Below are 14,740 nucleotides of genomic sequence, written 5' to 3' on the forward strand. Positions count from 1 at the left end.
GTAGTAATTTAGGCTTGACTAAAATTCATAAACGACATTCTGCAAGAGTAGAACTTTCCTGCCTAACACTCTTTCTGGACTCCCAGAGAGACCCCGAGGGCATGAAGAGACTGCAAAGTTGTTTTGAGAGAGTTCTTACAAAACATGGGCATTTAGAAAGCAAAAACAAATTACTGGGAGTAATAACAGAGGCTATAAATGAGACAAATAACTTCTCATTCAGAAACACTAATGCCAATGCTTTAAATTATCTGCCTCAAAGTGATGATGTCAGTGGAGAGAATCTCCAGAACTTTGGATGCTGCTGCGTGGGAGGTGCACTCCAACACTGTGCAGAGAAGGCAATACCTTGGCAGGTGGCTGTAGTTTCACTTCTGACATCAGGAGCCATGAAACAGTGAGTAAGAACTAAACTGCTTTGCTTGAGCAGTGCAGTTCCTTTGGCTGCAGGTCGATGGCCTGAGCCATGTCTCCAACACAAAGCATGAAGGAGGGAAAATCCAAATATCTTCTATCCATGTTTTAGTAGCATTAAGTTAAAAGGCCCTCCAAACTGTGTATAACAAAAAGAACAGTAAGGAAAATCGCCACCTGGGCACTACTAGAGAAATGTCCCAGCTGTTAATTTAGAGTCCAAAGCTAAGTTTTACTGGAGTGAATTTATGACTGCTCATTATTTAACTTAGTCTAGGATCATAATTACAGATGGTACTCCAAGGCGAAATCCCACTGATGGGAAACAGCATCATTTGAGACTCCAGCAAAGAGTAATCAGACACCTTTGGGGAAGTAATCAGGCATCTGTGAAAGAAAACTCTGATGTCAAGAGCCCCTCACATGGGATGCTTGTTTAAGTGTTGTAAGGCTTGCAGCACGTTTAATGAGACAGAAAGGTTAAAGGTGGGTTGGGGTTTTTTTTCAGTGAAAAAAAAACCATAAAGAGAAAGAAATAACATTTGATGCGATCTGCAGCAAAATAAAACAGGCAAGTACTGTTGCACATGGGGTACTTCCTGAAACAAGGAAATGAAACACCTTTTCTTCCTGAGTTTCCACACCTACACATTTTACTGAAGCGGGTTATGTTTTGTAAATACACCTCTGCTTGATGGGACAACAGGTAAAAATAGGAAGGTTCATGCAGACTTAGAGCGTTGAACAGGATGGACTTTCATGTAAGAATTTTGTTTAGTTGCCCCTAAAGAGCAACATAGGCTATCAAAGCTGTAAATAATTAGCAATCCCTCTAGCAGAGCTGCTTGAAAGCAGCCCAGGAGCTGCAGGAGCACAATATACGATGTAACAGAGCAACACAGTCCTGAGCCACAGAGGACAGGCCAGAGGAGAAAGGATGCAATTTTAACAGAGCTGACCGTGTGCAAAAAGTCAAACACTACTGCTGTCACTGATACTTACAATATCTAATTAATATTTTACAAAGCATTCCTTGTTTAGTATGTCTATACAGAGAACCTCTAACTTTCCAAAACTTTACATAAATCAGTATTGTAACACGGGTGAGCCCTCTTGTTAAATTTTACAGGCCTGATGATCTGCCTGATTTAACAGCATGATCCAAGAGCATGATCCACTGTATACCTGGGATCTCTGAAAGTTTCATCTTCTTAAGAAATATCATTGTACAATGCTTTATTATCAATCCACCAGTTGCTACAATTACATAGCTTAACAGCATTTAACCTGAATGGTATATTTCTGAAATAAGATCTTTAAAGATCATCTGTATGGCTTCTTGAAATAGCTCCAGGGTCAACTTAAGAATTAAGCTCAGCTCATGGGCTCTGATTCAGCAAAGGTCCTACGCATATGCTTTTATTCCAGGAATACAAGCAGCCCTCAAGAGAACTGTTTTAAATCAGCTTTTGCCAACAGGAGGAAGGAATGAGATAATGAAATCAAGGAAAACTCTTCTTGTTAAACTTGACACAAAAGAAAATCTGGAGTTTTCACTTCTAAGCGAAAAATTAGCCCTATTCCAAATTAGCTAAAGTATTTTTTCACCATCTTGTATTCTGATGATTGAAAACACTGCCCTTCTCTTCATTGCCTCTTTAAAGTTTAAAAAAAGAGGAGGGAGAGGAGAGTAACTGCAAAACAAAAGGCTGGTAACGTTCATACTGCTTAACAAACTGGATCCAAATGCACTGACAGTTCTGGTTAACCTAAAATAGCCTTTCTCAGAAGACATTTTGTTTACCAAATGCCGCCACTTTCAGGGTTTTGGTAAGGAAATACTCAGAGGACTGACATAAAGTGAGAAATAGTTTTCCTCCAGTGTATCTGCAGGTTATGCTACTGGTCACAGTTCTGTGACCTGAGATAGCTTTGATAGCTGGAAGAAAAGACATTCCTGTTTGCTGCCAAACTGTTCAGGATAGCACATTTGCCAATGGACAACTGCAGAGCTGCATCACTTTGTGCTGATCTGAAATTCCCTATTGACTAGGGAATTCTGAAAATTATTCTGAACATTATGCAAATTGTTCTGGGCACATTTTCCTCCAAAATAAGAAAGGCTTACATAATGAACACTACACTGTTTTCCAGATTAGCAACACTGCCCACTGACTTAATAGAGTGTGACAGAGGAAACAAATTGCAAAAATTCACACCGACAAACAACCCCAAACTTCCCCTCCAGAGCTGAAGACCATCACAAACCATATCACCTTGCAGCAAGTAAAAGACACATTTTCGTGACCTTGCCTTTACAACACACGAATCAAGAACAGGGAGGGCAGAGAAGAGCCAACATGTGACAGCCAGTGGTCACATTGCTTAATGCAATGTGGAAAGCACTGAGATGCAACCATGAGGTATGCAGAAGAATCTGCATAAAATAAATTTGTTCTGCTAACCCTATACTCTTCCACTTGCATGCTAGACCATCTGTCTGGAAAGCACTCCGTGCACTTGGCTTCTTGGTACTTTTGCATGAATGACACTATATAAAGAGGTACTGTATTTACTAGCTGAATAAACAATAGGTTTTGCTTTCACTCAAGTATTATGACTCCAACTCATTTCATTTATATGTCAGTAGTTCAGAATGTGCAGTGGACCAGGCACATCATCACTGTTCACCTTTGTCAAAGAAGGGGCCAGAAACATCCACGTTGTTATATCTCTGGAACAGCTATATCTCATCCCTGTAACCTTTGGAGGATATACTACAATCCATTTTGTGTTAGCAACACTGCAGCAACCTATTTATTTATAAGTTCATGAAAAAAATGCACCTATTTTCAGTGTCCCCTGGTGTGCACACAACCCAGAAAGTGACAAGCTGACAGAGCTCGTATAGAATGACTGGCTGCCCAGCCATCAGCCTCCTATAGCAAAAGCTCAAGCAAAAAAAAAATCACTGACTCCAGCACCATCCCTGCCTTTAGATGGCATGCTGAATGTTGTCAGACCACAGGAAATGCATGTTCCCCAGCTGAGGGTCTCTCTTGAGCATGTTGTAAGCTCAAATTCCCAGGCAGGCATTATGGTACTTGGACACGATGGGAGAGGACCCAGAGAGAACCTGCTCAGGAAACCAGTCCCCAAGCAGGTGTCAAGTACCCCAGCACCAAGCTATCTAAACATGGTTGTGCAGCTTCCTTGCCCCTGTGGACTAGCTCACATCATGTTTACTAAGCCATGTGTGCTTGGTTCTTAGAGATTCAAGTCAAGGTGAATCTTTCCAGTTACTCAAGTGTTCCTTTGGTCTCGACGCTTCCAAATTCAATATCAGCCCATTAACTACAGACCTTTGCGTTTGTAAATGCTCTGACAAAATTGTGGGTTTCAGTTATTTACTATGGTGCTGAAAATCACCCAAAGCATCTTTATAATCTTAAAAATGATCCAGTGAGGTGAGGAATATGCAGGCATGTGGCCAAAGCAGTAAAATCCTCTTGAATATTACACCACATGAACCAGAGGTACCTTGGCTGCACTCAAAATAAAAACCAGTCAGTTTTGTCACTTTTAACATAATGTAATCCATTAACTTTCATCACTGTTCTGGGTAAATAATATGTACGCAGGATATAACTGAAGAAATTGCAGACACATGTTGCTGTTACAACACTGATTGGAAACTGCAGCCCAGAGCATCCGAGCGTAGCAGGATTTCTGCATTCCCAAGATCTTCTCACTTCTGATGTAAATTCTCCGTCCCAAGGCTGCCTTTAACGCACACGAGGTTTGTGTACGTGTACATTATATATATATCTCTATATAAAAATAAGCACGCTCACAGAATAATGAGCCCTAAGAAATTCACTCTCCCAGTACTCTCTTGGGAGGGTGAGGTTGCTGAATGCAGCTGTTTTCATGATTCACGTCCTCTAAAATCTACACTTTCTGTGCCTGGCCAGGTGAAAATGCCAGGTACGAAAGGGAAGCTTGTAAATCTGCTTAGCTGTTTCCTTCTGGCAAACTGCCCCTCTCTTCTTTACCTCTACCCAGAACTGGTTAATCACCAAGCACTTTGTGAGACTGAAGACTGGGAAGTACATGTCATTCCTCCTGCCTATAAATAACACCAGTCAATAAAATAAAGGCAAATAAAGGTAGTAAACGATATTTATTTCTAGTCTTATTTTATCCAGTGCACATTTCTCTCAGAATTTCTGATGTGCTCCTCTAGCCAGGGCTGTCTGTGCCAATGTGACTACAACCTCCCTCCCACCCCCCTCCATCCAGCTCATTATCCAGTGTCTGACAGAAGCAAACGCCAGCTGCTCTACAAAAAGGCACATGAAACGCTTCAGCAAGACATTAGAAAATCACCTGCCTATAAGGAAGGGTTTTTTTTTTCCTCCTGTCACCATTACCAACAGACTGATACAAACGTTGAATTAAAAGGTCGACAGTTCTTCAAAAGTCTTGTTACTGTAGAAATGAATCCCATAACCACATCTGGATACTCTATTTCCATTCAAACACCCAATGTGTCAGTGCTAAGGGGGTTGAATTTTTACCTTTGACTTTGTACCTCTGTGTTTCCTTTTTGTCCGGCATCTTTAAGGCCCTACAGCCAGTTGGACATCATCAATTTGAGACTTACATATCCAGTGGCTTTGAGACTCATATATTCTAGGGCTTTATGGCCATGGCACCTTGTGACAGCGAGTTTCACAGCTAATTGCAGCATAAGCAGGATGAGTTAATTTATTCACACATACCAACAAGGAATGCCAGCATAACCCGCATTATTACGTTGGTAGCTCACAGCTGTCCTCAACACCATTTGATGATAAAGTAGACAAAAAAATTTCTCCTATTAGCCAAGTGTAAAATTCTTAAGTATAAATCTACCTTTGGAAGCTTCTGTGCCGAGTGGATTTTCCAAGAGGTCTGTCATATCTTGGTTCCAAGCATCCTTCACAGCAGACTTGGATATCTTCCTGTTGTTCAGGCTTTGCTGTGGTCGGAAGTTATTCCTCAGGTACTCCACGGACTTCACATGGTCTTGCTGTTCAGTAGTGAAGATGGAGTAGAATGCCTCCAGCTGATCGTAGCCATCATGGCAGGGGAGAGAAAGGACGTTGATTAGAAAAACAATGTGGTGAAATCTGGGTGGCTGATAAGACAGTAAAATGGGAGGAAGTAAAATGTTGATGCCAAGACTGATAAACTACATGGGAAGTCAGACTGCCCACTGAAATCTCTGCCAACCTCCTTATCTCGGCAAAGGGCTTATCCTGCCCGACATGGGAGAAGGCCTTCTAGCAACCTGTGGACGTCTGTCATGGACAAGAAAACATTTGCCCTTAGACCCCTTGTCTGGAAGGATTTTGTGTGTGACACAGCCCTGCCAAACCCTCCTCACTGCTGGCACCGTCTCGTTTCACAGTATCGCGTCAAAAAGTTCTTCCAGATCATTCCACCCCAAGAGCTTTCTCCTGGACAAGGCAATGCTGCCTTATCTCCAAATACCTCACGAAGTTTAGCTGCCAGGCTAAGCTTCACAGACAGCTCGTGCAGCACTTTCAGGCACAGCTAGCATATACTCCTCTGGGAATAAGTTTCTTCTGTTGGATTCAGATCTGAGCTATTTATAAGAAAACATATTAACCTGTAAGAAAGAACTGTAATTGGAAAACTTTTCTGTTACTTCGTATCTTAGTATTTCTTAGGAAAAAAAATTCTAGCAAACTAAGATGGAAATATTTTCAGCTAATGTTTTTCTCACAGCTATCAAGGTTGGTATAGCATTTACTATTATCTTGTTATCATTCAGGTCAAGAATTAGAATTGGTTATGTTGCTGCTGGAAAGACTGAGCAAGACAGAGCAGAGAAGGAATCAGTCCTGATAGTGTTTGCATCACATCAGTTACACATATCGATAGCATGGATTTTGGGAGCACAGAATCTGGCCCAGGACTTCAAAAAGGGACTTGAGTTACATGTATAGCTTAACGACAGGTCACTCTGAAAACAACACCCTTTTCAATAAGTGTGTCTGCTCTAAAAGCTGTGGAGAAGCATGTGAGCCCTGAAACTTAAAAACTCGGAAGAATGTGAAAACCATTTCCTAATTATTAGCAGGAGCCCCTCAAAAGCACTGAAGGGCTAAAAAGGGGTAAAGGCACTATTAACTTACATTTTTGTATTGAGAAAATAACCCCCAACAGATGATCCTGATATGCCCTTCTATAAAAGCACAGCTCAAAACTCTTATGCTTATTTACATACCTGTTGCACTTCATGCACTAGTTTTGATGAAGCCAGCTAACAGGGTTTAAGGTGACTTTATAAAAGCTCAAGAACATGGGTAGCAACTGCTTCTGTGAAGTCAAGTCTCTAGGCTTAGACATCTATGACATTAATTGAATTTTTTAAACTTTCAGAGAGAACTTTTTAAATATTTTCTTCTGCCATGCTACCTTAGGGAGGTATAATTGCATTTTAACAACTGCCAATTCAAACATGATTTTTAACCTTCCCTTTTTTATGTGTTGAAGTATATATAAGTAATTTCAACCTCACTTTCACTATAAAAATATTATCTATGACAAATGAGAAACTAATTTATCCATAGCTACCAGAAAAAAAAATATTATAAGATCTGCAGTCAAGGAGCTACATTCACGCTCTTCAAGGAGTACAACAGCTTATGTTCAGAAGAAGAAATTAAAAGCTCTTGTAAGACTACTGTAGATACAGGGAAACCTGATCTAAAACTCTGAGTCATGCAATTACAAACCATTAAACCCTGATGTGTAGCTTTCTAAGGGTTGGATATACAAATGGCAATTAAAAATACTGAAACTGTTATAAGCACAATGAGATACTCTGAGCTATGCATTACGAGAGATAATGCCATGCTTTGGGTCATTGAATGCACTTAGCTTTACAATGCATCTGCAGGGTGACACAGCTTGTACTGTTTTGTTGTCTAATTATAAGGAAAGATGATGATGATGGAGGACTGAGAATAAAACAGAGAAGCCTCCACAAATGGACCACTTCAGTACTGTCCTTTTTACAGCAAGGTATGTTGCACAAAAGCAAGGATTTAATTGGAACAGCAACAAAGCTTAAACAATATCACTTTCCTCCCCTGGGATTACAGGCTGCTTCACGGGGTTTGTGATAAAGAAGGTTAAACTATGGCAATGGATTATGTCGCACTGTTTCTGTTAGAGGAAAAAATAATAATCATAGCAGTGGCAGGGTGGCAGGCTCTTAAAATACACACATCTCGAGCTGCCAGGGGGAAAGAATACTATTATTTATTCCACATGTGTTGTAGTATCAATGAAAGTCTGTCTACACACAGAATTCCCAGCCCTTCAACCACACACACATGCACAGAGCAGCACAATGCCAAATTTTAAAGGCTTAAGTTGGCACCGTTACTGCTGTACAGCACGGGAAAGGAGCTAGGCCAGGATAAAGTACCTTTATACCGATGGCCATAACTGGTATTTACCAGTTTATTTGCATTTGTTAAAAAAGAAAAAAGAAGTCATGACCCACCTGATGCACACACAGGGTATAAAACTGAGTGTGGGCCAGGCCTCGCAGCCACCAAATAATAAACAGTAAACTTATTGATGTAGTGAAAAGCTACAGGGATTGCAAGTATCCTGCAGGCAAGGACAGAATTCAAAATGATCTCGACAATCAGAGAAAAAGCCTGAAAAAAACAAAGGGTCCGATTCAAACGGGACCATGTGCAGAGTCCCAGGCTCCAGCCAGAACCAGGGGCTGCCTGGGGGCACAGTGTGCTCAGCACTGCCAGAGAGCTCCAGGGGAAGCCTCCAGCAAAAGGGTTCCTGCTGACCAGGAGCTGAACACGGGCACTACCGTCATGTTTTTGTGAAACAGGCAAGATAACACCAGGACAGGTGGCTGGAGACATAGATCCTGCCATGTCCCTCAGCCCCTGGAGGGCCCCAGCTGAAGCATTGTGACACAGCCTGTCAAAAAAAAGATGAAACAGTCTATGGGAGAAGCGACGTGATCTAGAAAACATGTTAAAAAAACCCCCTGGAGCAGGAGCGTGGCAATTGCCTTCTATACTTATGAACCTTTGAGCACAGCATCTGTCAGTCAGGATCACCCAGTGAACTGTCCATTTGTGCTTCACAGAATTAGTATATGTAAAAAGTTTGTTTTCAGTGGCTTGTGCCAGATAAATAAAAGGCAAGACTAACTCCAGCAGGTTGACTTTCTAAAGACAACAGTCTTACAATGCCAAAATGCACTGAACTGGTAAACATTTGACTCCATCTAGCCATTGCTTTATCGAGAGCATTCTTCAAACTCCAGACATTGTGTCTATTTGCATTAAAAGCTGCTATGTGCTAATTTTAAAGATTTGTGCACCAGCTCTCAGAGCACATAATGGCAGCTTTACTGTGTTATAAAAACAGTTAAGCATGGAGAATTAATGGAAAGATGTCTTTTCTAACGTAATTAGTTCAAATTACTAAATCTGAGCAGAACTGAAATCGCTCACTTTACTTTGAAAAGAAAGTTTCAATTAAAAAGAATAAAAAGGAACTCCATGTAAATATTTATACCATAGCTTAATTTAATCTTAGCAAAAACAATACCAAATAAATCACTGAAAGGAAACTGGGTTTCATGTTGTACTGTCTTCTCGAGACTGATGGCTCATGTTCAGAAACAATATTGCTTAAGAGAATAAAAAAAAAAAAAAATCACCGACACTTCCTTTTTTGTCAACAGAAATATTTGTGTTCTCAAAATTAAACCGGCAGGTTTTGAAAACGCCGTCTTAAGAAGGGCAAATCAAGAGATGGACTTCACTAACAAAATAAACACACCTGATGGTAAGAAATGGGAACCGGCTTCCGAAAAACGATCCACTCCACGATCTCGCTGCACGGAGGAGTAGTCAGGGAACCTGTGTAGCGGTAGTAGCTCCCCAGTGAAGTTGGCAGAAGTTCCCTCAGCACAAAGGGATCCAGAAAGGTCTCCTTCTCTGTGGGAAGATTGACAAGCGGAATTACACTTTTTTTTTTAACGTGTCTTTAAAACAGACATCACATTGCTAGGCAGCCTAACAAGGTGTAATGGCAACAACATATTTTATCATATATGTAATGAAAGATGGGAACACCCTACCAGAAAGGCTCTGTAAGAGCTGATGCGTGGATTATTAAAAGAGCAGCCAAAATGCTAGTCAGTCCCACACCGAACACACACCCTCCTGTTTTGAATGTGTGCAGGTGTGAAATGCACTTGCTATCCCACTGGTTTATGCTAGCATAGACATAATACTGTATTCAATGGTTTCAGCACTCAGTACACGGCTCTTCAGCTTGATGGCAGCAAGGGTTCACCAGGACCCAGTGGGACACAGCCAGGCCCCAGTGGTCCTGCTTGCTGCTGCCCGACCAAAGAGCATCAGGCAGTGTATCCATCCCATTTCTGCCGCTGGGGGATGCAGGAGGAGGGTCAAACCCTCAGTGGGTTGCTCAGATGGAGGAAGCAGAGCCATGCTGCTCAGCCAAACTTCTCTGGGAGCTTCCAGGCGGATGAGCTGAGGAGCAGGGATACAGGGCAGCAGGGCACGCCTGAAGCTCAACATGGTGCTCAAAGCAACATCCACCCAGTGCTCACGCAGGACTGCCTGCACCCAGCCACACAGGCATTGCCAGGGTGCTGCCAGACACAGTCAGTACAGCACCAGGAATATGTTTCAGAGGTAAAACTGCTGCCTCTTCTCTGAAATCCGAGAAACTCCTTCCCAGAGTCCAACAGTCTCAGGGACAAACCCTTTCCTCTGAGAAGCTCCCTGGACAGCTTGAAATGCAGACCTAAGCACTGGAAGCATTTACCTTCAAGTAACAATGACAAGCTGGTAATATTTAACACTGCGAAGAAAAATAAATAAACAAAAGAAGGGAACAGCTGCAGGCAAGACAATTTCCCTGCCATCCCTGAGCATTTATCCTCTGCAATTTATGTTGACTCACAGGCTGAAGCGCCCTCTCAGTCTGTGCAAAGGTGCTCACTGCCTCCAGGCATGCTGACATGCCAGGCTCTACATCTCTATTCCTCACTTTCGGTGTGCCTCCAACAGGAGCCCACGTTTGGGTAAAGGGAACTCTTCTGTCTCACCACAGCTGCTAAGCAAACCCACCAGCCCCCCTCCCCGCCCCAACAAAGTGGAGAAGCAGGTAGGCTGGTGATTGACACACACATCTTCCAAAAAGGCTGAAGTCTGCAGAATTCACTTCCCCAGCATCCCACAGTTCTCTAGAAGTCTTGATCGAATCAGGAGTTGCCTATACCTCTGAGCAGCAGTCTGATAATCAGGGATTTTTTTCCTCCACTGCTGCTGCAAATTGCCAATGATACATGCACTTCAGATGTCTTCTATTTTCTGCATAGTATCAACAGGTGTGCAATGTTTTCATAGCCTTTAGCATTCCAAAATATGAGTAATTCTATTAAAGTCAAGGCAGTACTGCAATCTCTTCATTAACAACTCCTTTCCTCCTAATCCAAGTAGATTTCAACCACTTCTGCATCTCCAAAAAGGAAACAAACAAATAATAAACCACAATTTTTCCTCATCATAACATACCTCTGGGGAAAAAAAAAGTGCTTAAATAATAAATACTAAAATATATATGATTGGCCAAAGTTCAAAGAGATTCTAATCAAGAAGTCATAATCACAGCAAAAGGTCGTATTTAATTTGATTGGCTCATTTTTATGCAGCAAAACTTGGTTAGAAGTACAAACTCAGTCACAGGACTTGATTTCCAAGTGCAGCACGCACACCTCGACACCAGCTTTCTGTTTCAGAAGCTGCCTCTCTCTGTATGGGAGCTGAGCACACAGTGGCCACGATGAATCCAAAAGAGCATTTGAACGTGTGAACATCCTCTTTGCATTAACAGAAAATGACTGTACATGAAGCAGATGGGAGGCAGAGGCACATTTTGAAAAGTGCTCTCCTCTTGAGCTTAAGAAAAAAAATGTTTCAGTTAAAATTAGCAATTTAACTATTTTAAACTTTTGTAATCTTTTATTTAGACTGATGGAATCACTTAAAATGCTGGATAAACACTGTGAGAAACCACGAATATGGAGCACCCCTTTGTCAAAGGATGGCAGGAGAAGGAAGCTCATTTTACACTTTCAAGGATTTTTGTGCCATATGCTGACAATATTATATTTTAATAATTAATTGTTCATCAAAGGAAAAGATGAAGAACAGGGATGCTAAATTCAAAGTTATTCAAATTGCAAAAATGAATAATGCATGACTTTTATATTAAATACACACTGTATTAAGTAGTCTACATTTCATCCAACTCTGTCTTTCATTTTTAAACATTTTGAACTACAATATGAATAATCAACTAAGGGAAGCTTATTTAGACAGAGAAATACCTTATTTGAATGCAAACTGGAAGTATCCGACTATGATTAATTTTTGGTTATCAATTAGGGAGGGTTTTTTCCTAAGCATTTAAAAAGTCATCGACAACTGTGAAAAAGAGTATTTCTTGAGGAAAAAAGTAGCTTTGCTAATACACAGTTTAAGTAGGGCAGGGTGTACTCGATCTAATTTTTCATGGCTACAAGCAATGCTCTAAGTTTTCATTAATGAATTCCAAGGATTAAAATAAAAAAATACATATAATTGGATTAAATTACTACTGAAATAGATGATAATCAATTGATTATGCTTTAATAACTTAACACTTTTGAAAACAGATCATTCATTTATATCGCTGCCATCTAGATGCACGGTGCAGAGTTTTAGAAATCAGAGTCACAAAGAAATCTTCACCTAAAGCTTAAAGAGACTGAGAAATTCAGGAGTCTACCTGCCATATCCTTCAAGAGCATATAGAAACCATAAATGCCATGAAGTTAAGTTCCTAAGAGCTTGAGACAGTTTCAAAAATGAGATTTTGAAGTCATGTCACTCTAAAAATTTCAACCTTAAATCATTTATTGTTGTTGGTAAAACTGTAAGGAGAATAATTTCCAGGCTAAGCAACAGCATTCACTGGATATCATGGAAGTGTTTCATATACATATTCACACACACATATGTGTGTGTACATATATATATATATATATATATATATATAAAATTTCTACTAAATGAGAAAGAACAAGGTTGGAAATTAGTAACAAACCTTTCTTCACTGTCTTTTATGATCAGCTCCTGTTTCCACTTACAGTGCTTAAGGTGGGCACAAACTGTGCCCAGAAGGCTGTGAACAGACTGAGCGGGGAGATGAATTTCTAGGAGGGAGAAAGTGGATAAGGCTGGAAACTATGATTGACAAGACAGCATTTGCAGACAGGTACTAGGAAATAACTAGCAGACAAAAGCAATAGAAGACATCAAAGTCAACATGTGTTCATCTGCAAATACCTGTGAACCTCTGCAATCAATGCTGCAAAACCAACCCATGAGCCACCTACTCATTCTCAAACACAAACCAGAGCCCTGCACCAAAGTGGTCTCTTCTGCTGCTCCTTGTCCTACTCCCATCTCAGCACCTGAGCACCCAAGCAGACATATAACCAACCAGGAAAGCAGAGCCCCAGAGACAGGGACCCTGAAGACAGGCCCTCCAACTAGGGAGCATTCCTTTGGGAAAGAACAATGAACCTGCTGCCACCAGTTTCCCAGGTGATGCAGCAAAGAGCAGCAGCCGAAACAGCCACTGAGATGCTCCACTAATGCAGACAATCTTATCCACAGCTAACAAACAGCAATGCTCTGTTTACAGCACCAGTGCTTGGGAAAACGTGTTCACTCTAATATCCCCAAAGGTAAAAATAGCAAGCACCACAGATTTGCCATTGACCATTAAGACAATGAATGTGACATTTAAACTACTGAGTGTTCCACAGCATAAAAGGACAATATTGTATTTCAACTCTTACAGTCACAAAAAACAATTAGCCAGTTGATAACATATTTGACCTTCCGATACAACATTCACATCTACCTCTTGGTCCTTCTCCCACAACAGCAGTGTGAAAAGTCACACCCAGTATATTCTTTATTTGGGCTGAGAAATCCCCCCAGTGTTTGCATGGGACAAAGGGCCATTTTCTGTACAACCCACCCCAAAGGCAGAGCAACTGCAGGCATGCTTTAGAAGGCTGATTTATTTACACTCCTTGTCAAGTCATTACCACTAGAATGAACTAATAAATTGTGCACAATAGTTTTCTGAGCAGAGGAAAAATATCAGATCTTAAACCAGATATCAGCAGTGGATCTTCACCAACTACTGCAGTTTTCACAAGCTGATGCCACCAAATATTATACTGCAAGAGCCATCAGTGGAACATTTTGCCTTCAAGGACTTTCTTGCTAGAAATAGATTCTGTAAACTGCTGGATAAAGATAGACCTGAATTTTAACCAAATCACTGTAGAGCAAGAGGCTTCTTGAGATATGCAGGTAAACAGCACACAACTATCTGTGATCAAAACCCTTTTAAATCTAACAGGAACTTGGATTGGACATCACAAGAAAATAACTATATGCCAAGTCCATTTATATCTCATGGAACGCTTTGGGACTTTCATCGTGCTTTTCTGTAAGAAAACAGGAACTTGGCTGCATTGAAAACAATATCTTAAAATGAGCTTATTTCCAAAATTAACGTATGTGCAGTGCCTGATAGGTGGAAACGTTACCCAGTTACACTTTGAATAACTGAAATCTGCAATACCAATATGAAGAGCTTTGAAAGTCTCCCAAATTTGTTAAACAATGTTACTGCCAATTTCATTTTCACAATGAGCCAAGACATTCTAAAGCTTCTGCATTCAAACATTTAAAAAGCAAACACACAAAAATAATCAAAAGGACACCGTGTCGCACACCCACTGAGCCAGAACTCCCCAGATAAAGCAGGATGCACAGCACAGCCAAGGGCCAGATTCATGGGGGAAATTTCAAAGATGAGATTACAAATATTATATATTACTTTAACTGAAAAGATCAGCAGATGAGTGCTTGCTGTGTGAATCCCACAGGAAGAGCAGCTTCTGACAGTCCTCTGTACTCAGGGTAATTCTTGTCATTTATTGTGCAATTATTTTTCTCACTTTTATTTAGTTTTTTAAAAAAACAGAGCCTCTGCTGAGCAATGTAAGAAACTGTAAGGACACAGAAAGAACAGCATGGCAGGGAGGAGGGGAATGAGATAATAACACAGTCCTGCAGACTAATTTAATCTGAGACAACCAGTG

General features: G+C 40.8%; 1 protein-coding gene across 1 annotated transcript in view; it reads right to left on the reverse strand.

Moving 5' to 3' along the window:
- Nucleotides 1-14,740, reverse strand: part of PTPRG (protein tyrosine phosphatase receptor type G) — a 400,490-nt gene that overhangs the window by 92,950 nt on the left and 292,800 nt on the right. Inside the window, exons 7-8 of the mRNA XM_032698957.1 lie at nt 9,316-9,473; nt 5,332-5,524 (exon numbers count right to left, since the gene is read on the reverse strand). Of these exons, the coding sequence (XP_032554848.1) occupies nt 5,332-5,524; nt 9,316-9,473 (351 nt within the window). The remainder of the gene's footprint in view (nt 1-5,331; nt 5,525-9,315; nt 9,474-14,740) is intronic.

Source organism: Chiroxiphia lanceolata, chromosome 11 (genome assembly GCF_009829145.1).
Source record: "Chiroxiphia lanceolata isolate bChiLan1 chromosome 11, bChiLan1.pri, whole genome shotgun sequence".
In the NCBI taxonomy this organism is placed as follows: domain Eukaryota; kingdom Metazoa; phylum Chordata; class Aves; order Passeriformes; family Pipridae; genus Chiroxiphia; species Chiroxiphia lanceolata.